The sequence below is a fragment of the Schistocerca piceifrons genome, chromosome X (assembly GCF_021461385.2).
Source record: "Schistocerca piceifrons isolate TAMUIC-IGC-003096 chromosome X, iqSchPice1.1, whole genome shotgun sequence".
Taxonomy (NCBI): Eukaryota; Metazoa; Arthropoda; class Insecta; order Orthoptera; family Acrididae; genus Schistocerca; species Schistocerca piceifrons.
This window is the reverse complement of record NC_060149.1, coordinates 863,326,224-863,353,443: the sequence shown is the minus strand read 5'-3', so window position 1 is coordinate 863,353,443 and position 27,220 is coordinate 863,326,224. Positions and strand designations below refer to the sequence as shown.

Here is a 27,220-nt window from a genome sequence, read left to right as displayed (position 1 = left end):
TGGAGTTTTGCCGAATATTATTTCAGTCTCTTTAAAAATTAAATGACATTCGAATCTATATTGTTACTCCGCTCGTCTCTTTAACTGCAACTGCTCACATCATTGCAGGTTAATTGGACCAGCTGGCTGGCCAGTGCCGACCAAGTTAAATGCCCTAGTAATACAGTTGTCCCGCATTATCGCTTAGTCTATGTGCGTGTGGCACAGCATAAAAAGTATCCTTATGGTCGTACTTGACGGTACTGCACACAGCTTGGCTTCCGCTCCACGTGAAACAAAATCCAATGAGATTCAAGCAAACGCGGTTTATTCTAATGATGAACACAGTATAGTTCGCGCGCAGTTTCGGTACACATTGTCACTTGCATATCTTTCCGTGCCTAATGACAACGCCACACTACAATTTTCTTCCATGACCTGCATAAATATTTTAGGCTTAAATTCGAGAATACTCCCATTCCCGATCTCCAATACTTTCGCTGCACTCTATTTACAGTTTCTAAATGAGTCATATTCCATCTTGAAAGAGCCCCGGATGTACGATATTTCCGAACCGAAGCAAAAACTTCATAGTGGCGCCTCCCCGCCCTCCCCTGACTTCTAGCGTATCAGATAGGACGTCAAAAATTTAAAAATATTAGTTTTTCAAAAACATGTTCATTTTGTAGCGCACATCATCCTGAAGAGTTTGATGTATAAAACATATATGTTCAAGGAAATGTAAGACATTATTTGGTGTTAAGTGTGTCAAAGTGCAGAACTACGCCTCTTCACATAGCATTCTTTTATCGCACACTGTTTCGCCCATTTTTCCTTTTTTTTTTTTTTTTTTTTTTTTTTTTTTTTTTTTTTTTTTTTTTTTTTTAAGAAACACACACACACACACACACACACACACACACACACAAAATTAATACTGGGTGGGGTTATTTGTGACCAGTAGAATAAGACCTCTTCAGAAAAGGGGTTATTTGTGACCAGTAGAATAAGACCTCTTCAGAAAATTAGCTGATAACTTTCTCTTTTATGTGACCTAAAATTACAGGAAACAAAACCAGTAAAGACAAGAGAGAAACAAGACAATACGCATTTTTTTCAAACTTAGGTTCCAGCATGTTTTTCGCTATAGTTTTGCTACAGCTTTACACGGCATGCTTTCCTTTCTGCGAAGGAATTTACTACATCATCGAAGTTCGTCAAACGTTTTGCTACATGAAAAATCAAAATTTCGTTGTCTGATACTGAAAAAGCTGTTAACACGAATAGTACCCAAGGCATGTGGTTTTGTCGCTGTCCGCTAGATAAAACGAAATAAATCTTTCTAATATTGCAGAAATTGTAACACACGCCAAATAAGCGAGACCGTTTTGGCACGAATGGTCATTTTTATGTACCTCATTTACATAAATAACACTAAAGAAAATAATTCACGAAGTACCAATATCAAATGCCCATTAGGCCTACTACAAGCAAAAAGTTGTATGTAAGGAAATAGTATCACATTTCATTCATACGCTCTAGTTTCTCTAGTATGAGGTCGAAAAGTAGTAGTTCGAAATTTTTATAAAATTTGGAATAGTTACATACTTCTATATAATTTGTGTGATGTCCCTGTTTCTTCTCCTTCCTGGTTCTGACACACAATCTTGTCATCATTAATTCCGCAACTATTCCCGCCACTGTCAAAACGTAGTCTCCGGTTAACGTGGCCAACCTTCCCAGAATCACTGGTTCAGTTATCCCGCGTTTTTTCTCCGGTTAGGCGTTGTTGTGTGCTCATACGACGCATTCTCCGTGCAGTTCCGAGAATACAACGTAAGCGGCTGCTAAGGACTGTACAACTGGTTCTTTGTAGTGTAGCTATCTGGCAAATATTTTCTACATTTCATTTTCTTGGATACACGGAGAAGATAATACGTAATCTTTCCTACCTGTTATTCCTGTTAGTCGTTTATTTCCACTCTGGTAGTCTGAATCTGGATTTCGCTAATAATTATAACAAAACTGATAATTCGAACTTCCAATCAACTACACAAACAAACAGTGAACGGCATTCACTCGTTCGGGTTTATTCGGCTCAGCTCGTGCAGCCCCGTCCCCTTTTGTCGGCTGTTATGTTTTTTGTTTCTAGATGCGACGGGGATTCCCCTGGCAGAGACATCACGTTCACTATGCACGCATTCAAAAATCAACGTACGATTCGTTCAGAAATCAACGGAGAATGTGCGCAAAAATAAACTGGGATGCTTTTCAAAATCACAATAATAATCGGTGCATCCTAGGCGCTGTGTGAACCAATGTTTTTTTTGCTCCCTTCAAGAATATGAATTTGGCGCCTCCTGAAATTGCCGCCCAGGGCAGATACCCAATCTCTTTAAAAACTACCGCAAAGCAGCGTGTCTCAAATTTACTCCGTATCGCACAAAGCTGTGAATCACAACGCTACATTTTCTATCGTTCCCGCAAACTCGAGGGAGACATTGAAAGCTCAATGAAAACTCTGTCAGTTATTGGATAATATTCCACATGTAGATTTAATAAGACGTCGTGCTCAAGGCACACGCTAATTAAACACTATTTTACAAACATGAAGGTCTTTCATCTAAAGGACATATCACATTCGGAGAAATAACTGACGAGATTTTCAGTTCAGTACATTTTGTTGCCATTTTACAACGCTATTACGAGGAGTATTCATTAGTCCCCAAACATTAATACTTTCGAAAGCTCTATGTAGTACAGCCGATAAAGATCATACCGTAGCTGCAAGCAATGCGGTATACTCGCTCCTTCCGCAAAGCAGTATGCCATCCTTTACACCTATTTATACACCAGTCAAAATAACTAATGAATTACGCTATGTATCACATTTTATGTAAAAAGTGTAGGATGATACATAACCATATTTTTTTAAAGAAAGGTCCATCCATCAGTATCTTTTGGATGTCCGCTGGAGAGATGAGTCGCTAAAATGAGGACATACAACTGGCGTTTGGCCGAAATCGATCGATTTGGTTGTGGTGACTGACTGCCCGTTAGGTTGAAACGTGACGATTTGGTTGTGAGCTGGCGAAGCATCGTTCCGCCCACAGATGGCGTATGTGCTTTTGAGAACCAGTGAGTTTTTCACGGTCTGTACCGGTACTGCACATCGTCGATGCAAAGGAATTGAGTTTACTGATTCGCCAACGTTAATGACAACATAGTACAACTCGATGCCACCATGAAATTCGTTAGCAGTCGCACACCATATTGTATTCCATTATATTTCGTTGTGTTCGTAAGTGCGTCAGAAGACGGCACATCATTTCAAGCCAAAAGCACTTTGAAGATTTATTACAGATACGTTACTCTAGGTACGATTTGTAATAATCTTCAGGTAATGATATATCGGTAGTAAAAGACTACAGGACATCATAAGACGAAAGATAATGTTCGAAGATACACTCATTCACCGTAGCGTAATGTATAGAGGCACGGAGTTGCGGAGGCAATTATAGTAAGTTCGCATCCTACTTCATGCCATTTTTTTCAGCTTTGTGTTTGTGGACTTCCTTATTAATGTAATGGAAGTATGTTCTAAAATATTCGATGTTGTTTACAGATAAGAGTGTGCAGTAATGGGTTTCTTCGATTTTGTAACTTCAGCCCGATTAAAAAAACGAAAGGTGAAATTATTGCGAGCGAAACAAGTAGCAATGGCATTTGTATTCTGGCTTGTGACAAATATTTGGTATTTCGTCCGAGTATGTTGCAATTTCTGAAGATGATCATAGGCAGGAACGGAAGAAGGCAGCTTTTAAATATGAGTAGAGCTCCTTACAGGCCAAGTCACGAGGTGTGGAGCTGTTTTGAACGTTACCCAGTCAGCAACTGATAGGCAGCCGCGAGAGATAGATGCCATATACTGGGCGAGTCGAAATTCATTTTCCATAGGATGGTCTACATTGGTGAGTCAATAGCCTTGGTTCATGGGACAAAGTCGTATTGAGGGATGTGATAGGAACGATCATTCGAAGAAAAATATGTAGAGCAAACATGCGTTCTAACATGCATACCTTAAGAGGTATGAGCACTTGTTCATTTTGAAGAGTTGCGTTCACAGTAGTGAATATGAACAAGTGCACATAGCTCTGAAGGTATGCGCTTCAGAGCCCATGTTTACTGGATCTTTATTATTTTTTATTTATTTATTTTTTCGTCGATACTGCCACCTCTCAAGATAGTGGCTCTGAGCGCTATGGGACTCGACTTCTGAGGTCATTAGTCTCCTAGAACTTAGAACTAGTTAAACCTAACTAACCTAAGGACATCACACACATCCATGCCCGAGGCAGGATTTGAACCTGCGACCGTAGCTGTCTCGCGGTTCCAGACTGCAGCGCCTAGAGCCGCACGGCCACTTCGGCCGGCCTCTCAAGATATGGAAAACAAATAGCTTCCAGTAGAAGAGATTATTTTCAGAGTATCGGAGATGTAGTGCTCATAGCTTTTAAGGTATGCACTTTAGACTCCTTGTTTACTAGACTTTTTTGCTTAGAATGATAGTTCCTGTTATATCCCTGAATACAGCCGTGTTCTGTGCGCCGAGACTATTGAATTGTTGAAATCAACAATGGTGAATGTTGACTTTCTCCTACGGGACAGCACTTTTGACTCGCCGTGTAGTACGAATATACTGGGCTGAGAAATATTCATCATTCTACTCAGAAAATCAGTCCCCCCAATTTTGCTAAGCAGGTATTTGCAATGTAGAAGTATTCTAAAGCATCTGACAGATTTTCGAGCAGTTGTGCGACCCTGTCCTACGGGAGAAACAGCCTATGACCATTTGTGCTGAACAACGCATCGGTATTCCAGGTTATTTGTGCGGCATAGCCGACTGCATTAGTCACTCTTTTATCACGAAAAGTGCTACGTGGTCACGTCTCGTTGAATCCACAATTTTACATTTCTCTACATTAAACCCTTTCAGACCCTCTGGCTACAAATGTGTACATTATCTTTTACTGCGTCTTTGCTACAATAAAAGGTTTTTTTTTTCTTCCAAAGGAAACCTGAGGTACACATTTGTGAATGCTCAGTCCATTCATCATGTGCAAAGGCTGCCAAGTGTTACGGTTGGGCGTCACTGTGAAAATATCAGCTAGTCGGTGTAGCAGTGTGCAGCATCTCGTGTATCAGATTTCAGCTGAAATAGGCGCATTTCTTACTGTGAACTTCCTGCCATTTTCATAGCAATTTATTTTCTTAATGCCCTTCCCTGTCTTATATCTACATTTACGTTTAGGTAAATGTAGACACATTTAAAAACACATTTTTAAATTCGTGAAACAAATTAGTGTAGCCACATTTGTAATTTGAATCATTGCAAATCTTGGGAAGGAGAAATCAGTAAATTGACGTATTTTGTGTGTATTTTCATTCAGTAATGTCATGTGGAATAATGCTCTGGAGTAACTCATCTTTAGTAAAGTAAGGCTTTGTTGCACAAAAACGTAAGAATAATATGTGGTACTCACACATGATCACCTTGTAGACATCTGTTTGAGTTGGGCTCTGCAGTTCATAAGGAGCTATGATGTACATAAAGACAATACCAGAAGGAAAAAGACATTCATTGCTTCACATTAAGGTTGTCTTTTGCACAAAAATGGGGGTGCACAACGCTGCAACAAAAAAATCATCACTTTTCCCAGTGACACAAAGTGTCTGACAGACAGCAAAGTAAAATTTGAAAACAAAAAAGTTTTTCCTTCTGTTTCGTGGAAGGATTTCTATTATAGTAATTTGAAAAAGGTGGTGGGTAGGAATTACTAACTTCTATATTTAAAAAAAAATTAAAAATAAACTTAGAAATGTTCAGGCTGTAACCATGTTTACAAATTAATCTGCATTGTGAATGTAAAATGATTAAATTCGCAAAATTATCCATGGTGCGTGAAACTAACTGACAAACCTCTAATATTGTCAGTATAAATACCCCCTTTATTGATTTGATCAGTAGCGACACGAGATTCTTCACAAACTGCCTAAAGTAAATTATCGCCATTGTACGATCGTAATGAACTGCGGAAAAACTTGAACATCTCTCACATTTTATATAATGAAATGCGAATAAATGTAGGATAATACCTATAGCAATGAGACCGAACCCAATGGTATCCGATTATATGATTATTCTAACATCTCGATTACGTCACATAGTATATGCGCAGAATTTGTATAGAGGTAATGCTGATAAGGAGCTTAAATGTCTTTGGAAGAAAGGCGATGTGCCCTTCATGGGCGTATATCAGTCATTTTCCCCCTTACTCAACGAGAATGGAATAGCGTAGAAAATCGTTTGATACCCGCCGCCATGCACTGTACCGTGGCTTGTAGAGTATATACGCGGATATAGAAGGTTCTCATGTGCAAACGTCTTTATCTGAGCGCTAACATTTTCTATAATTAGATGAAACTAAATGCACGTGCCTGGTTTTCAGGAGATTACAAAATGTAAGCGTCTGAAACTGGTGCACCATACTTAAGTTTTCGCAGCCGTGGTCCCAAAACAGTGTACAAAATGTCATTTCACTGTTTGCTCCAACATCTTCGAATTGCCGTCAGAGTTAGGGAAATAACTAAAGTTTAAACAAGTAGAACAAGCAGAACTCATTGCATAAATTGTTCATTCCAGTGCTTTTTTAATTTGTTTTTAGAAATGCTCTCATTTTGGATATTGAAATAACAAAAATGAGAGGCTGTCGTTCCGTACGGTGTCTTGCGGCCGGACGACATGACTGGCCTAGATGTAATTGCGTAGTTACGATTAAAATCCAGAGCCAAACGTTAGGTAACTCCAAATTCTAGTATAAATTGAACGATTTAAGCAGCGCACACCAGGAAAGTTCTCAGGAGTCACGACTTAATCGACGATCATTATTATAGTTAAGCCAATTTGCACGAAATATTTTATAAGTGAAACAGTCTATTAGCGAAATCAGTATCAAGATCCGTGTAGTACCGTGAGTTTAGCGTAAACATACCGACAGAAAAACATGGCAGGAGACTTTATAAGATGAAGTGATTTTGAAACTGTTTTCAGTTTCCAGTCCCTTCATGTTTGCATTATAAATTTGACCACCATTCTCGACGACCTAACTGACACCGATTACATGTGACTCCTTCTTTGCCAACAGCACGTTGTGCGCATGGATCTGTCGTAACGAGAATTAGCGTTAATAGATTCATCAGTTTGTGTGTGGGTTTTTTAATTTGCAATGCCAGTTAAACAAATAAGTTGCGGCGTCTCACACTACTGGTTACCTTTCGGTAGAATAATATCACGCAGACCGGTTGAGAAATCCAATGTCTCTGACATGTCTGTCTTTTATGTAAACTTTTCCACAGGGTCATTCGTTTCAGGGCCTAGTGTCTGAACTGATGAGGATGGTTTCGTTTTTGTACTGGTTGTGAATTCTCGAAGTCGTAGATCACTTCCAGCTCATCTTGAATATCGTAGGCGCGGCTGCTCAGTAAGAACTGCTTCCACGTTTACTGATCTAAAACCAACAGTAAATTTTTCCGTGTAAGACAGTTGGCGCCAAGCATTTCAAAGAATATGCGTAGCTTTTCGTTAGGCGTATATTGCTCTTGACATACACAGTTGTAGAACGGCCGACCAATTCCGTTAAAGCTACACACGTCCGAGCGACTTCACTGTGTTGCTATCGCTGGTTGCGAATTGTATCTTTCGTTCATTTAGGTTATATTGTACGAGATGTCGCATGATATTATACAGCCGCAAGAACTGGGACTTGGCTTGGCCCTTTTAGAGCTAACAATGCCAAAAAAGTCTAGAGAAAGCTATGGGCAAACAAATGACTAATGCAAAGGAATAAATGCAGCCACTCTGTATTACTTATTAAGCCGGTATCCAACGATCGTAGGAATTATTTAAGAATGGATGAAACTGAGTGTCGTCAAACCATATTTAACGAGAAATAAACTGGCTACATTCATGAGAGAAGCTATAAGCTGCAAGGAGAGACTATTAGTTACCTTACAGTTTCTCTTCTAGCGCCCCCCCCCCCCCCCCCCTCCGCTGCAGAAGTTACAAGGACCTCAAATCCAGTGCAGTTGGATCCCCACAAATATTATCTAAAAATGATTCCTGAAATCTGCAGCGTGATGTGTTGTTGACGAGGAAATATTGCAGTGTAAAGCAAAATGAATAAAACAAATCATCTTCATGCAAACTTTATTAAGAATAGGAGAAAGGAAAATTAATGTTAATCATCCCATCAATGTCACGATCTATAGAGACCCAGGTGAGTTGAAGAAGGATGTAGAATGAATTGACAATTTCCTTTTTTTAAAGGAACCATCCCATAAATGATTCAAGAAAACCATGGAAAACATAGATCAGGATGGCCAGATAGAATTCCAAATAAGAGTTCAGTGTTTTCCTACCGTGCCATCTCGCTGGCTGATGAAAATAGATAATACAGCAAGCAAATAACAATATATTTCTCAAAACAGGTTCTTTCCAAAGTTCTTTAACACCAGACTCCTGATAGTAAATTAACTAAATACTTTCATAGTAATAATTAAGCACGTGAAGATTTTTTTTCCAGTATAACATGTGTCCATGTTGTTTAAGTGACAAAGCTGGAGAGTACATGTCAGATGAGTTAAATTGTGAGCAGAGCAGATGCACTGCTAGGTAACAATAATATGTAATCCATTTGAAAACCTAAGAGGACAGTCATCCTGAGAAATCTGCTTCCGAATAACATGCATTTACTTGTTACATCACACCATTAAAACATCTATTTCCAGCTCACACACACACACACACACACACACACACACACACACACACACACACACACATTACTGTGTAAAAACTAAAAAATAAAAAGAACCCTTAGGAGTATACAGATTAAGTTTCTATCCTGTCTTTGTCATATGTTAGTGATGATGATCCACACCATCTTCTTGATGAGATCTACATAACATGATGAATACACGAATGAATGAACAAACAATTGGAGTCAGCACACTAAGTGCCTGCAACCTGCACAGCAGTCATTTAAATTAGATGTACTTTTCATTCCAGTAGATCTGTACTGAAGAGATCCTCTGTGATGTTGAACATGTCAGAAAACAAGCATACACGGTAAATATTTGTAAAGAGAAAAAGATTTTACTAATATATGTTCCATAGATCCAAAGTGAAATGGTCCATAAGGTTGAGGAATAAGTCAAAAATCTGAAACACATTTTCATTTAAAACGTAATGACCTACCTGTAACAAAATGGGTGTATATTCAGTAAACTGAGGTGCATATGATAATTCTCAGGCTACTGTAGCATCATCAAAAAGAAAAATTATTTTACAATGCTTATTGGTTTTTACATTGGACACATCGCAGCACTGAATTTATACAGAAGTCAGATTGAAAGTAATACTCATTTTATATTATTAGTAACAAATACAAATAAATTGATTCTGCTAGGAAGTTCGTGATTTAAGCCATGGTGGAGCAAGTAATCTCACCAGTTTGCAACACTCGTCTGTTATCCACCCAATGTATGACGCTTGATGGAAAGTAAATGGAGCGTTAGAGTCATTTCCCTCCTTTCCTTTTCTATTTCTGGATGGTGCTGTGGAAGAAAGATTGTCAATAGTTCTCGGCATGCACTTATATTTGTTTAATTTTTTCCCTCTAGATCAGTCTGAGATATATACTGGAGGAACTAGTATGTTTCTTGACTTTTACTATGAAGTTGGATCTATGAATTTTGAGAGTATAGTTCTCCAGATGTATATTACAACATATTGCATGGCAATATGTCACTGACACATATTTCCAACTAAATTAATTTAGTATTTGATAACAAGCATGTCATACAGTTTTGTGAGAGAGCCATCTGGAAGTCTTGAGAAAGAATGTTTTTTGCTCCATTGTCACATTACTGTGGCATCTAATCTTTTGATATAATATTACATGCTGATCTACATATGTATTGTGTAAGCCACTGCACAGAACACAGCAGAGTACACTTTGTTTCTGTATTAGTCACTTGTTTTACTCTCTTTGCTCATGCATATGCAGCAGAAGTGGGGAGTGACTTCAATTACAACAGTGTATGTATTTTATTAGTGGTGAAAAGACCTCTATTGTCATACCCTACACAGCATTCTTTTGTATTTTTTAGACATGCCCTTGTAATGGTAATTGCTTTTGTGTGAAACCTTTCTACAGTTACAGTTTCAGTTTGAATTCAGGTTAGTGCCTTGAATGAGAACATTGACATTTGTGGGTTTTTCACCTTTCGTAGCCTTAGTGTTCCACTGTTACAAAAAAAATCAGACATTAACATAAACCCTTCATACATATATCTGAATAACCAGCTCACCTTGTTTTTGTCCTTGCTTTCGTTCACTTACATAATTTTGTGAATTGTACACATGGAAAAATTAATGTTATATATTCTTTCGTCATGCCTTACTTTATTGTAAAAAAATTGAAGTATCCATTTATGTGGTCTGAGAGTCGTGATAGTATAAAACATTACACACAAACACAAATATTTTTGTAGTATTTATATGAATATCCAAATTTGATGCCTTTCAAGTCATCAATCAACTGATAGCTTACTGTTTTCATAATTTCATTCTTCAGGCTTTGTAGTTTTACCAGTCAAATATTTTTATTACCAGTGTCTGAATTATTAGTATCTCTATTGCCTTTCCATACTGTGATGAACTTAACAACGAAAATATCTTTGGTCACCAGCGAGAGTCTAAGTGTGGACAGAATGATTACAACTGTGGGACACTATGAGCAAAAAATTTTGTTGTGAAAGAAGTAAAGATACGTAACTGTAATCTCATTTGTATTTTAGGAGCGGAAGTATCCACACATTGGGCCAAATCATCTACTCGAAGTGTGCAGAAGACTCGGCCCATTGTTGGACCAGGAACTGAAGCCAAGTTTACCAGGACTAACATCCCTGCTTGGTGCAGGACGACAGTCTTTACTTAGAACTCAAAAAGGTAAGCTTTTTTTAAAACAAAATTAACAAACATTATTTTGGGAATAGGTGAAATATCTTCTGATACACTAGTGCCATGAAACAGAGAGAACAAACACAATTCAGAAAATTATGCTACTGTACAACTTGAGATATTTTTATTTATTCTGGAAACATATTAACAAAAGCGTATTTCTGAGGATTAGCACTGAATTCAACCTAACTTGATTACAATATTATAAAGAAACACATTTACACTCATGTGGGATGAAGGTGGCCACACTCAAATTTTAATGCTTAAGAAGTAAATAGAAACAATGGGGTTTCATTTTATTTTCACACTAACATGGGGAAGGCCTCAGACACTGCCAACCGATTCAGCTCAGATTTGGCAGGTCGCTTGTGTACAACTTAAAACGAAGGAATCTAAGATATTTTGGGTCAACACCCCCATGTTTTTGAGAAAATCACCCCTAAAGGTTACGACGAGCGATCGACTCAAAGTTGGCGGGACCGATAGATAATTATAAATAGAGCATTTTTCATCATCAGGTATGGCGTCCGAAAATGCATACTTTTCCAGAAATCGAGGTAAGAAACTTTTACAACTGCCGCTTCTGTACCCACATGGTAAACGCTTTTCGCCGACAGTGCCGATAGCATGCCGGCATGGTAGCTCAGCGTGTTCGGTCAGAGAGCTGGTTAGCCTCTGTAATAAAAAAAAACTGAGTGGAAGGATCAACAAACGAATTTGACTTGTTGTCATAGACGTGGTGCACCACTAGCTGCTACTTAATAACTTACTTCATCACAGTGAAGTGGTAGCATGGAAAACTAGAGTTACTAATGAAGAGAGAACATCAAGTTTCAAGGAAGCCTTGTTGTTGTTGTGGTCTTCAGTCTTGAGACTGGTTTGATGCAGCTCTCCATGCTACTCTATCCTGTGCAAGCTTCTTCATCTCCCAGTACTTATTGCAACCTACATCCTTCTGAATCTGCTTAGTGTATTCATCTCTTGGTCTCCCTCTACAATTTTTACCCTCCACGCTACCCTCCAGTGCTAAATTTGTGATCCCTCGATGCCTCAGAACATGTCCTACCAACCAATCCCTTCTTCTAGTCAACTTGTGCCACAAACTCCTCTTCTCCACAATTCTATTCAATACCTCCTCATTAGTTATGCGATATACCCATCTAATCTTCAGCATTCTTCTGTAGCACCACATTTCGAAAGCTTCTGTTCTCTTCTTGTCCAAACCAGTTATCGTCCATGTTTCACTTCCATACATGGCTACATTCCATACAAATACTTTCAGAAACGACTTCCTGACACTTAAATCTATACTCGATGTTAACAAATTTCTCTTCTTCAGAAACGCTTTCCTTGTGCATGGATATTGCGCCATTTCAATCACTAAGTCTGTTCATTTGCCAGTAAACTGCTATATATGATGAAGTCAGGCTTCATTTGAATAATTTTACACCTGTTGCATCTGTTTCCCATCCTTTTTGATCCAGGCCTTGGACCGGCACTGGTGAAGTTAAAAATGGATTTATATGTTTTTTTTACATTTTTGCCTTTTTTTTTAGTAGTTCATTCAGAAGTGTCAATAAATTTTCTCAGATTTAGTTCTTCAGAAACGCTTTCCTTGCCATTGCCAGTCTACATTTAATATCCTCTCTACTTCGACCATCATCAGTTATTTTGCTCCCCTAATAGCAAAACTCCTTTACTACTTTAAGTGTCTCATTTCCTAATCTAATTCCCTCAGCATCGCCCGACTTAATCCGACTACATTCCATTATCCTCATTTTGCTTTTGTTGATGTTCATCTTATATCCTCCTTTCAAGACACTGTCCATTCCGTTCAACTGCTCTTCCAAGTCCTTTCCTGTCTCTGACAGAATTACAATGTCATCGGCGAACCTCAAAGTTTTTATTTCTTCTCCATGGATTTTAATACCTACACCGAATTTTTCTTTCGTTTCCTTTACTGCTTGCTCAATATACAGATTGAATAACATCAGGGAGAGGCTACAACCCTGTCTCACTCCCTTCCCAACCGCTGCTTCCCTTTCATGCCCCTCGACTCTTGTAACTGCCATCTGGTTTCTGTACAAATTGTAAATAGCCTTTTGCTCCCTGTATTTTACCCATGCCTCCTTTAGAATTTGAAAGAGAGTATTCCAGTCAACACTGTCAAAAGCTTTCTGTAAGTCTACAAATGCTAGAAATTTAGGTTTTCCTTTCCTTAATCTATTTTCTAAGATAAGTTGTAGGGTCAGTATTGCCTCACGTGTTCCAACATTTCTACGGAATGCAAACTGATCTTCACCGAGGTCGGCTTCTACCAGTTTTTCCATTCGTCTGTAAAGAATTCGCTTTAGTATTTTGCAGCTGTGACATATTAAACTGATAGTTCGGTAATTTTCACATCTATCAACACCTGCTTTCTTTGGGATTGGAATTATTATATTCTTCTTGAAGTCTGAGGCTGTTGCACCTGTCTCATACATCTTGCTCACCAGATAGTAGAGTTTTGTCAGGACTGGCTCTCCCAAGGCCGTCAGTAGTTCCAATGGGATGTTGTCTACTCCCGGGGCCTTGTTTCGACTCAGGTCTTTCAGTGCTCTATCAAACTCTACACGCAGTATCATATCTCCCATTTCATCTTCATCTACATCCTCTTCCATTTCCATAATATTGTCCTCAAGTACATCGCCCTTGTATAGACCCTATATATACTCCTTCCACCTTTCTGCTTTCCCTTCTTTGCTTAGAACTGGTTTCCACCTGAGCTCTTGATATTTGTACAAGTGGCTCTCTTTTCTCCAAAGGTCTCTTTAACTTTTCTGTAGGCAGTATCTATCTTACCACTAGTGAGATAAGCCTCTACATCCTTACATTTGTCCTCTAGCCATCCCTGCTTAGCCATTTTGCACTTCCTGTCGATCTCATTTGTGAGACGTTTGTATTCCTTTTTGCCTGCTTCCTTTTTACCTACTTGATCGTCTGCTGCCTTCACTACTTCATCCCTCAGAGCTACCCATTCTTCTTCTACTGTATTTCTTTTCCCCATTCCTGTCAATTGTTCCCTTATCCCCTCCCTGAAACTCTGTACAGCCTCTGGTTCTTTCAGTTTATCCAGGACCCATCTCCTTAAATTCCCACCTTTTTGCAGTTTCTTCAGTTTTAATCTACAGTTCATAACCAATAGATTGTGGTCAGAGTCCACATCTGCCCCTGGAAATGTCCTACAATTTAAAACCTGGTTCCTAAATAATCTGTCTGGTACCTTATAGTATTGCCAGGATTCTTCCATGTATACAACCTTCTTTTATGATTCTTGAACCAAGTGTTAACTATGATTAAGTTATGCTCTGTGCAAAATTCTACCAGATGGCTTCCTCTTTCATTTCTTAGCCCCAATCCATATTCACCCACTATGTTTCCTTCTCTCCCTTTTCCTACTCTCGAATTCCAGTCACCCATGACTATTAAATTTTCGTCTCCCTTCACTACCTGAATAATTTCTTTTATCTCATCATACATTTCTTCAATTTCTTCATCATCTGCAGAGCTAGTTGGCATACAAGCTTGTACTACTGTAGTAGGCATGGGCTTCGTGTCTATCTTGGCCACAATAATGCGTTCACTATGCTGTTGGTAGTAGCTTACAAACACTCCTATTTTTTTATTCATTATTAAACCTACTCCTGCATTGCCCCTATTTGATTTTGTATTTATAACCATGTATTCACCTGACCAAAAGTCTTGTTCCTCCTGCCACCGAACTTCACTAATTCCCACTATATCTAACTTTAACCTATCCATTTCCCTTTTTAAATTTTCTAACCTACCTGCCCGATTAAGGGATCTGATATTCCACGCTCCGATCCGTAGAACACCAGTTTTCTTACTCCTGATAACGACGTCCTCCTGAGTAGTCCCTGCGCGGAGATCCGAATAGGGGACTATTTTACCTCCGGAATATTTTACCCAAGAGGACGCTGTTTTGGTTAGTGTTGCAGGGCCAGATCAGTCAATCATACAGACTGTTGCCCCTGCAACTACTGAAAAGGCTGCTGCCCCTCTTCAGGAACCACACGTTTTTGTGGCCTCTCAACAGATACCCCTCCGTTGCGGTTGCACCTACGGTACGCCCATCTGTATCCCTGAGGCTCGCAAGCCTCCCCACCAACGGCAAGGTCCATGGTTCATGGGGGTGGAAGGAAGCCTTACAAGAATCTTATTTAAAGGGTGCAATAATGTGATAGAAACTCACAAGGGGAGACCACGACATTTGGAACATGATGGATCTACTTCAGACTTCGAACACCTTTAGTAGTCCATTAGGACAGCATAATACGCAAGTTGTAAGACATACTACTTGAGCAATTTTGTGAAAATTGAAAGAGAAGTTTTGTGCATTGAATATGTACCAGTGCATTGGGACTCAGCATTCGAGTTGGCAGCTCAAGCTCTGTAATTGGCAGATTGCTGGATTGAGTCCGAATCTTTTTTAATGTATATTTTTTCCAATGCTGACCATATTATTTATAGAAAGTTCTGGTTGAGAATAACAAATTATTTAGAAATAAAGGAGATGACTCACCAATGACAGAATCACTGCGTCATCAACAGGTACACAAGCAAAAAGTACAGTACAGTACAGTACAGTACAGTGCAGTGCAGTGCAGTGCAGTGCAGGGTGGGCAGGGTGGGGGTGGGATGAAGGGTGAAGAGAGGTGAGAGGCAGGAATGGCATTTGGAGGGGGGGGGGGGTAGCTTTAAGTGGCTCATCGGAGAGTGGGGAGCTGTCTGTGGACTAGCTAGGGGTGCATGTAGAGGGGGCACGTGGCAGTCTGTGAAGTCGCATGCCCAGCTGTCTGTCACCTGTCCCTCTATCTGCATTCCTAGCTAGCCCACAGACGGCACCCCACTCTCCCATGAGCCGCTAGACACTTCCCCTCAACCCCCTCCCTTCCTCCCGCCTCTCTCCACTCCACACTGCACCCCCACCCCACCCCACCCTGCACCTCCATCCCACCCTGAATCCCCACCCCACCCAGCAACCCCACCTCACCCCAGCACACTCACCATCGGCCAGGAAAGAGCTGACAGTTGACTGAGCACAACGTAAAGGGACAGTCGCGCGCGCATGTGTGTTTTTCTCCTACAAGCTTGAGAAAGGAATTTAATTCCAAAAGCTAGCAAAGGAAAGCTCTCTACCTTTTGTTTGTGTACCTGTCGACGATGCAGCGCTCCTGTCTCTTGGTGAGGAACGTGAGGGCAGACATACTCGTCATCCAGGAGCCGGTTGACCACATCTGACAACTACAAGGGAGGATTGCTGTATTGTGCTCTGAGCACATTGTAATGACTTCACATCTGTGCCTTCCACCCAAGAACAACTAATGGGCTTTATGCGATATTCTGTGTCATATCTCACCATTAGTTGGAAACTAGCAGCACCGGGATGAGGAAATTACTTTCCCATTTGTAGGGTGACATTATTGCCATGACACAAACTGCTGCATTTGGAATGGTGCTGTGATCAGGAAGCACCTGTCGACGAGTGACATTACACTGGGTTTGGTGATGAATTGCGGTTCTGAACTACTCCAGATTACCATTGTCAGTGTGGTGGTGGCCTGGAGAGAAATCCCATTCTTCCAGTGTTTTGGAGAGGCACAGCAATGTTATTTCTGGCATCCTGGTGTGGGGAGCCATTGGGTATGACTTCAGGTCATGGCTGGTAATAATTGAGGGAACCCTGATGCCATGACTTTATGCCACGGATATCCTGTTACCTCTCGTGTGGCAGTATTGTAGTGCTACTTTTAAATGGACAACACACATCTACACATGGGTGTGTGTCTGTATGAACTGTCTTTGTAATGTTGAGGTAATGCCATGGCCAGCAAGTTTCCCAGATTTGTCCCCAACAGAACATATTTGAGACCAGGTCAGATTGTAAACTTTGTACCAGTGCAAGTACACGGGATATCAAGGATCAATTAATCAGGTCTAACAAATGTGGGTCATCTTGTCTCAGGAGAGGAAACAACAGCTTTATGGTACACTTCCGAACTGAATCAGTGCATGTATTGATGCCGGAGGAGGTGCAGGTCATACTGGCACGCCATGTTTCGTGTAGGATAAAAGATGTACTTTCAGGAATTGGCAACACCTAAATCATACGAAGACAGCTGCCCAACAAGTAACTACAGTTACCGCCTGTCAAATGGGCGAGACGATAGATGTAGCCGCAATGCTCCCATCATTGCTACAACCCAGGAGAGCAGCCTATTCTCTATCGACCATGACCAACACTGTTTTCAGGAAACAACAGCAGTTCCTCATGCATCGACATGCAACAATCCTAATCTTATTCCTACAACACTTCTGCAATACAGGGTGTTACAAAAAGGTACGGCCAAACTTTCAGGAAACATTCCTCACACACAAATAAAGAAAAGATGTTATGTGGACATGTGTCCGGAAACGCTTAATTTCCATGTTAGAGCTCATTTTAGTTTCGTCAGTATGTACTGTACTTCCTCGATTCACCACCAGTTGGCCCAATTGAAGGAAGGTAATGTTGGCTTCGGTGCTTGTGTTGACATGCGACTCATTGCTCATCAAGCACATCAGTACGTAGCATCAACAGGTTAGTGTTCATCACGAACGTGGTTTTGCAGTCAGTGCAATGTTTACAAATGCGGAGTTGGCAGATGCCCATTTGATGTATGGATTAGCACGAGACAATAGCTGTGGTGCGGTATGTTTGTATCGAGACAGATTTCCAGAACGAAGGTGTCCCGACAGGAAGACGCTCGAAGCAATTGATCGGCGTCTTAGGGAGCACGGAACATTCCAGCCTATGACTCGGGACTGGGGAAGACCTAGAATGGCGAGGACACCTCCAATGGACGAGGCAATTCTTCGTGCAGTTGACAATAACCCTAATGTCAGCATCAGAGAAGTTGCTGCTCTACAAGGTAATGTTGACCAAGTCACTGTATGGAGAGTGCTACAGGAGAACCAGTTGTTTCCGTACCATGTACAGCGTGTGCAGGCATTATCAGCAGCTGATTGGCCTCCACGGATACACTTCTGCGAATGGTTCATCCAACAATGTGTCAATCCTCATTTCAGTACAAATGTTCTCTTTACGGATGAAGCTTCATTCCAACGTGATCAAATTGTAAATTTTCACAATCAACATGTGTGGGCTGACGAGAATCCGCACGCAATTGTGCAACACGTCATCAACACAGATTTTCTGTGAACGTTTTGGGCAGACATTGTTGGTGATGTCTTGATTGGGCCCCATGTTCTTCCACCTATGCTCAATGGAGCACGTTATCATGATTTCATACGGGATACTGTACCTGTGCTGCTAGAACATGTGCCTTTACAAGTACGACACAACATGGGGTTCATGCACGATGGAGCTCCAGCACATTTCAGTCGAAGTGTTCGTACGCTTCTCAACAACAGATTCGGTGACCGATGGATTGGTAGAGGCGGACCAATTCCATGGCTTCCACGCTCTCCTGACCTCAACCCTCTTGACTTTCATTTATGGGGGCATTTGAAAGCTCTTGTCTACACAACCCCGGTACCAAATGTAGAGACTCTTCGTGCTCATATTGTGGATGGCTGTGATACAATATGCCATTCTCCAGGGCTGCATCAGCGCATCAGGGATTCCATGTGACGTAGGGTGGATGCATGTATCCTCGCTAACGGAGGACATTTTGAACATTTCCTGTAACAAAGTGTCTGAAGTCACACTTGTACGTTCTGTTGCTGTGTGTTTCCATTCCATGATTAATGTGATTCGAAGAGAAGTAATAAAATGAGCTCTAACATGAAAAGTAAACGTTTCCAGACACATGTCCATGTAACATATTTTCTTTCTTTGTGTGTGAGGAATGTTTCCTGAAAGTTTGGCCGTACCTTTTTGTAACACCCTGTATAATGAAAGAGCAAATATTGCCTCACATTTGACTGCCCAATACATTAATGATGTCAGTGTTTCTTACATCTAAGTAAAGTCTGCGTTAACAGAAACTCTTGTAGAATTTATTTACAATGCTGTCTCAACAATTCACAAGTAGCATATTGATAATAAGGTATGTTATTAATTAAATGAAACAATCTTCAGAAAATCTGCAGATTTACTTACAAGCACTTCTAGTATATAGTTTTTTATGGACTAAAGCACTTAGCTATTTAACAACTCTCAGTTGAAATGGCACTGAGCGGAACAAAAGCCACATTGAGGATCCACTTCTCGTCATTGTTGATACCATTAGAGATGGATCATCCTCTTTGTTAGGCAGAAATGGGGAAAGAAGCACCCATGCTCTGTGATGAGAGTCCAGAGTTTTAACCATTCCATGACTTTACCGTATCTGAGAGGAAAGAACTTTTGCAGCAGCAGTCCGTATGAACACTCAAACATGATATACTTTAGTTAACAGTAAAATTATAACTCTATTACAAAACTGCCAGAAAATGAATAACAAAAGTATAGTATTACTGCATCTTAATATTTATGTTTTCCCCAAGTTATTTTTTAAATGTAAGATTAGATAAGTGTTAACAAACTCCAACGGACATAAGGAAACTACATAGCACTATGAGATTTCAAGTGAACTTCGTTTCATTTTCCCCTAAATGTTTGGGCAGAACCACATCCTAATTTGGTTTCTGGTACAGGATAAGTCCGTCTTATGGTGAATGTAAGTTTTGTACTACACATTATTTTCTTTTACTGTGTGCAGTGATGGACTAGTGAATGTTGTATTTATATCTGGGAAAGCTTCGTTCCATTTCAGTGCTGGAATTATTTCCTCAACGTGGCCATGTCTTAACTTCTTTTCCATCCATATTCAAATTGATTTTGTTTTCCTGGTCTAAAATCTGTTCTGTTGATAGGTTTTTAAGTCCTGTGTCATTTCCCATTACACTTTTAAGACAGTTTCATACAAATCAGTTACATCATGCTGCAGAAATGAATGTATTAACACACAGACCTCATTTCTGAAATTTGGTTTTAGTTCATTGGTGACCATACTCATCCACAATAGAATTCATTACTCATTATTCTTTTTGAAGAGCTGGCTGCCAGAAACTCCTAACAGATTAAAGCTGATGGCTGCACTGGGACTTCAACCCAAATCCTTTCCTTTACAGGCACTTCTGTTATTGTCAGAGCTATCCAGGTACAACAGAGTTAAGTGATGAGCAGTGGTTAAGACTATAATACCACATTCAGGAGGAGACTGATTCAAATATCTGGACAATCATACAGATTTGAGTTTTTGGTGGCTTCTGGAAAACATTTAAGCTGAAAGCTGGGATAGTAAATTAATATTTTATTTCAGGATTAATTTTTATTTCATCAAAAAAGTGTAGAATAAGTAATAATATTCTACATTGAAATACAGAATAGAACAGAAAGGAAACTGAATAAAATACAACATGCCAGTGAGATGTCTGATAATGAAATAATGTCTACCCACAGCCTTAATTGAGTCTAGTACCACTGTAGGGATGACAGTGGGAGTCACTTTAGTTTGTATCTTAAATGAATTGTGTTGATAATACTATTTTTTAGTTCCATGTAAATTTCTTTCTGTAGATCAGGTCATATCTGAATAAGCGCTATTTATCTATTGATCCCCGTGTTGATGTGGTGTGAAATCCTAACCGAAAGGAAGGGGGGGGGGGGAGAAATGGGAATTAAGGTGAGTAGAGGAAAAATATTTGCTCTGTCAACAATGTAGGGGATAGATGTTCCACTATGAATGCTTTGTTAGTTTTAAAAATAAAGAAGGAAATGCACATGTTTATTCATTTTTTTTTTTATTTTCAGATCACTGTGCTCACAATTTATCTATCGTTGATTACGCAGTTAGGATAAGAGGATGCCCTCTGATTGATCCTGCTGGTGTGAACAGGCAGCATAACTTAGGTGAGTAAAGTAATATTGAAAGCCATATTTTGTTTTTCCCTAAGAGAAAGATGGGGGTGAGGAGTGATCATGCATGGAAGACTATCTTCAAAATTGATTTTCTTTACTCTCCATCTGGTCTTGCACTGGCATGTGTCTTGTGTATCAGGTAAATAAAATCAAACACTAATTGCTAAAACAGGTAGAATTAAGTAGTTGCCAATGGTGAAAGGGGCAGATATATAAGATGTAACATTATTTTGTGAATAGTAAATTAAAGTAATATAAACGTAAGATGAATAATTATCACCTTTGTAAATGATGATACCTGTATAAATACTATTCATATTTCAGTAGAAAATAATAATAATATTCATTGCTTAATATTTCTAAAATAAATGGTGATTGCTATAAGTATGCACTAATGACTGATCCACATAGTTAATTTCCCAACATTTCAGGAGAGCAGCAGTTTTTACAACTTTCTGAAAAGTAAATATATCATGTTATGAGTAATAGGTTTTAAGCTTAAAGAGATTTAAAATAAGGATTTTTGTTAACACTGGAAGTCTAACTGAATATTAATAAGGTGCCACTGTTATGATATGCACAATAATTTTAGTAATTAACCTTAAAGCAACATAATTACATGTTGTGAATGCTGGTAAACTAAATTTGTAAAAGTGTTTGTTTACTTGGAAATACTGACTTAAGCCCAAGTCATTTATAAACACATAGAAAATCCTTAAGCTGCAGATGCCAGCAGTAATGGGTTATGTATGAGCACAATACACATTTGATTTGTAGAGTGGTTGGCATTACAAACAGAATAATGGCTCATTAATATGACTTGGAAAGTTATATTTCAGCCCAAGTCACATTATAGATTGTTGTAAACATCTGCCATACTATCTCATGAATATTTAAAGTGCTGCATTATGAATTCTTTAAAAGAAACCTCATATAATGTTGTTAATTTGTGGTTCATTATTGCTGTTAATAATACATTGATGAAAGCAGCAGTTTTCTGACAGTTATAGATAGTAAATCTGAAAAATACACTTTGAAAGCCATTACGCTACAGAATGAGAACAAGATGGAAATAAGAAGATGGAGTGAACTGTCAGTCCTTTCTTGTCTGTTTCTCATCTACAAATTCAGTGCTGGAAAAGAACAATGTAATTTAATAGCAGTATATATATATGACTACACAAATGCTGAGGAAGTACACATATTCTTAGTGTTGATTACTATAATGAGTCTAGTTTAAAAGTGACTACAGATTTTCAGTGAGGAGTCAGAACAAAAAGTATGTACGCACATTTTGATTTGTTCATGGAGTGTAAGTTGACCACAACAGCATGAATTCTGTTGTTACAGAAGTTGAGTGTATCCACACTTTCTGTTTCAGTATTGTTCTTTTGTGATTGTGATTCTGTCATGGCATTTGAATATAACAATTTGGTCACACTGGAGATGGTGGTGTATGCTATTTATCTGTATTGTAATATATAGAAATCTGCATTGGTACAAGATAAATAGTATACATTGTCAGTCTGATGATAGCCACATGCAATAGTGGTGAAAATATGACTCTTACATACTGATGTATTCTCAGAACCAGAAGAATGTTGTGCGTATGGACACTCACTTTTTTTATTTCAAATTGCATAGAGACTGCTCAGTGAACTTAGTATCGAGTTTTGTTTCATACTATGTAGATGCTTAGGAGCAATAATTTGTAATTGGTTAACTAAAATTTGTGTCGTTAATCACAATACATATTTGATATTTTAGGTCATAAATTTGAAATAGTATCTTGGACTTGGTGACACTCTGGCTCCCTACTATTCTCAAACTAAATTAAAATGTTGCAGTATTGTTGTTCATTAAAATACTCTTCATGTTATGCAGTCTTTTGTTTAATGACCTTAGAAACACGAAAAAGAGTACAGTTGAAGATAATTTCCACATGCTGTATATTTGCAATAGTACTGTTACCCATATTTGATGATGCCTTTTTTCTATATAGATTGACAAGACTTCCTACAGCTGATACAGTACCGAAACAAAATAATGATTTACAATCAGCAGTTACTATTCTGACCTCATTGGAGATGTTACAGAGACTTATTTTGAAAATAGTGATCCAAAAAATCAACAACCTAAAATTTCGTATGCTACAGATGAGGCCAGCTTTAGGAAGGAGGTGGCAGACTTGGCTTTACAAAAACTGTTTTCAAGTTGGACTCTTATCTCTTCTTCTTAACAGAGTATGCTGTAGGTTGAACAGCCATGAGAAAAATGGGTGTGTGTGCTATAACACAACTTAGATCTCTACTCTCTGTGGGCAGCACCCTATCATTCAAGCAGTCTGAGCGTTCCTCACAGAGTTGCATAAAGCTTCAGTCTACTGCCTCTCTCCTTCCTCACCAATATAGCTGCAATGTATTAAAGGGAGTAGACAGCTGTAGATCATTTCATTGCTACGTCTGGAAACAAAGGAACTTTCTCAAACCACAGAAGTACAAACAAACACAAGCCATCTCTTTTAGTGTCTCTTCATGAGTTTGTGTTTGGGGATATTCTTCATCAGTTATTGATTATATTGTGCTGTTTTTATAATGACTTTTTTGTGAAACTTGAAGATGCAGTATGATCTGTTTAGACTTCCGTGAATCAGCTCAGATATTACAGTACCATGACCATTGTAACTGTGGCAACATTTGTCCTGAACAAATATAATGCATAATAGCTGTGATGCTACTGAAACAATGCTCTCTCTCATTGTACAGTTAAGGTGCTCCAGGGTCGTGAACTCTCAGGTCCTCTGAAACGCCACCAGGCTGTCTCATCCAAGTTGTATAGCAAGCTGCAGCTTTATTGCCGGACTTTAGGTCATCTTTCAGCTGTATATTGCCTTCTTTTTGATCGAACTGGAAGATATGTTATTACGGTATGTATCGAGCAGCTCAAATGTGTTAGTGATAAGTAACTTTGTAGAGAGATTTTCTGTCATAACTGTTTGTTTTGCATGTAGGTGAGAGAATAGCCAACAGGTAACAGGAATTTTGTAAATGAGGAAAAAGAGAAAATATGTCATACGTCAGTTATGCAAAACAAAATTCAGAAACAATGATGCAATGTACAAGCGAACAATACAGAGTGAAAATTTGGTTCCCAACATATTATTTTCGTTGTATATTTTACTCAGTTAGAAATTATTAGAAGTATATGTAGAAGTTTCAAACACTGCTTAACGAAGAAGTTAAGAGATGCAAGAAGTTGTAACCGATAAAAATTATTTTATAATAAAATGTTCGCAACACCATGTCAACATGTGACTAAACATTATATGCCTTGTCCACGTTGTCAAGAAGTTGGTCATGTATTTACTGGTAATAGTGTGGGCACAATGAACACAGTTATTGGGAAAAGGGAAAACTGCCTTTGTTTTTGAAATGGTGGGAAGTAATCATTTCAGTGTTACTTACCAATGCCTGTGATGTGTGTCACCTGCATTGGAACACCCAAGTTAAAGTATTAGTGCTATCTGTGTTATCACTGACTTCAAGCATACAAATGAACACTCCTTCTAGCAGCAAGGATTGCATTAAGTTCAGAACACTGTAGGTATTGGTTTTTGCACATGTCACATTTATTGAGTTTCCAATGGCAGTCTCTAACTTCGTTCAGTAAATGACACTGATGAAGACTTATTACTCTAATTACTTTCTGGAGTATGTTAAATGAGTGATAATTCATCAGTTGATATAGTGATTGAGTTTATTCAAAGTAGATAAATACACTGAGGTGACAAGTCATAGGATACCTCCCAGTATTATGTTGGACATCGTTTTGCTTGGTGTAGTGCAGTAAATTGATGTGGTGTGGACTTACCAAGTTTTTGGAAGTCCCCTGTGAGCCTTGCTGCCTCTATAGCCATCCATAATTGCAAAAATGTTGCTGGTGCAGGATTTTGTGCATGAACTGACCTCAGAATTGTGCCCCACAAATATTTGATGGGATCCATTTGAATGATCTGGGTTGCCAGATCATTCACTTGAATTTTCCAGAATGTTCTTCTAACCGATCGAAAACAATGGTGGCCTGGTGACATGGCCCATTGCCATCCATAAAAATTCCATCGCTGAATAGCTGCAAATGGTCTCCAAGTAGCCAAGCATTTACATCTACATCTAATATAATGATTTCCAGTCAATGACCAGTTCAGTTGGACCAGAAGACCCAGTCCATTCCATGTAAACACAGTCCACACCATTATGGAGTCACCATCAGCTTGCACAGAGCCTTGTTGACAACTTCAATTCATGGCTTTTTGGGGTCTGTACCATACTTAAACCCTACCATCAGCTCTTACCAACTGAGATTGGGACTCGTCTGACCAGTCCACAGTTTTCCAGGGTCTGACTGATATGGTCACGAGCCCAGGAGACTCACTGCAGGTGATGTGCCGTTAGCAAAGGCACTCACATCTGTTTTCTGCTGCCATTCCCCATGTCTGTTGTCTGCTGCCATAGCCCATTAATGCCAAATTTTTCCACGCTGTCTAATCAGATATGTTCGTTGTATGTACCACATTGATTTCTGCAGTTATTTCACGCATTGTTGCTTGTCTGTTAGCCTGACAACTCTACGCAAACACTGCTGCTGTTGGTCATTAAGAGAAGGCCCTCGGCTACTGTGTTGTCTGTGGTGAGAGCTAATGCCTGCAAGTTGGTATTCTTGGCACACTCTTGACGCTGTCGATCTCAGGATATTGAATTCCCTAATGATTTCCGAAATGGAATGTCCCATGCATCTAGTTGCAACTACCACTCTGCGTTCAAAGCCTCATAATTCCCATCGTATGGCCATAATCACATTGGGAACCTTTTCATGTGAATCACCTGAGACAAATGACAGCTCCACCAATGCACTGCCCTTTTATACTTTGTGTACATGATACCAGCACCATCTCTATATGTGCATATTGCTATCCCATGACTTACGTCACCTCAGTGTATGTCACATTGTGTTTAAAAAAAGGGAGGGGTGGGGGGGGGAGGGGAAAGTTATAATATTGCTTGTCTGTGGGAAAGTGTCCCTTATCTATGGGAGTGATCACCATTTTTTTCAGCTATGCTGCCAGTTATTACAAATCTCTTGTCTATGTGTAATACTTAAAATGTCTGGCATAACAGAAAGCATTGTGATGAAAGAGCTGGGCATATTACATCAGACATATGTGATCTGAGGCTTTCCCGGCGAATGTGCTGTATCCAAGGTTCTCGGGTGTCCAGACGGATCCGATCGTCGAAGTTCCACGATATTTTGGCAAATAACCGTTTCGCCATCATCAGGTGGTGCTGATGGAATGATCTGTCTACACTGTGTCCACGGGGTCCTGAGTCGTACCCAGGCGCAGACAGCCGGCGGGGGCCGCGTGGTGGGAGGGGTGGGGGTAGCTGCAGCCACGCCCGGCGGTAGGCGCAGTTCATCTCCGTCTGCAGTGGCCGAAGGATCTCGTGTCCGCTCATGCCGTAGCTCCTTGATGGTGTTTAATAATGGTGTCCAGGCCTTGCTAAGTTGAAACCCGGTGTCCCTGTTGATGAGGTTATCTCTTACTCGAATTTCTATGGCCTCCTTGTAGATACTGTCCCAGTAGGCACTTGTGGCCGTCAGGATTTTAGTCTTTTCGAAATTCGCTGTGTGTCCGGTCTCAATGGAGTGTTATGCTAGGGCCGAATGGCTGGGTTGGCATAGGCGGGTGTGACGTTCGTGTTCCTTGCATCTGTCCTCGACTGTGCGAACTGTTTGGCTGATGTACGATTTGCCACAGCCGCACGGGATTTTGTATACGCCCGCTTTCTTAAGGCCTACGTCATCTTTTGCAGTTCCTAGTAGGTCACGAATCTTTGCTGGTGGTCGGAAGACAGTGTCAATCTTGTGTCGCCTTAACAGTCTCCCTATTTTTTACAACACGTTGCCAGCAAACGGCAGAAAGGCCAGAGTTTGCTTCTCTTCTTTGGGTTGTTCTTCATCTCGGTTCTTGGTGCACTTCTGTTGTTGGAAGTCCCTTTGGATTTGGCGGTTGCCATACCCATTATTGCAGAATACGGTCTCCAGGTGTTTGAGTTCTGTTGGCAAGTTCTGTTCATCAGATATAATGTGTCCTCTATGTACCAAGGTGTTGAGCATTCCATTAAGCTGCGCCGGAT

General features: G+C 39.7%; 1 protein-coding gene across 1 annotated transcript in view; it reads left to right on the top strand.

Annotated features, from left to right (window-relative positions):
• LOC124721327 (PH-interacting protein) overlaps positions 1 to 27,220 on the top strand; it is a 264,771-nt gene that overhangs the window by 105,290 nt on the left and 132,261 nt on the right. The window contains exons 5-7 of the mRNA XM_047246240.1: positions 10,900 to 11,050; positions 20,922 to 21,020; positions 23,795 to 23,955. Of these exons, the coding sequence (XP_047102196.1) occupies positions 10,900 to 11,050; positions 20,922 to 21,020; positions 23,795 to 23,955 (411 nt within the window). The remainder of the gene's footprint in view (positions 1 to 10,899; positions 11,051 to 20,921; positions 21,021 to 23,794; positions 23,956 to 27,220) is intronic.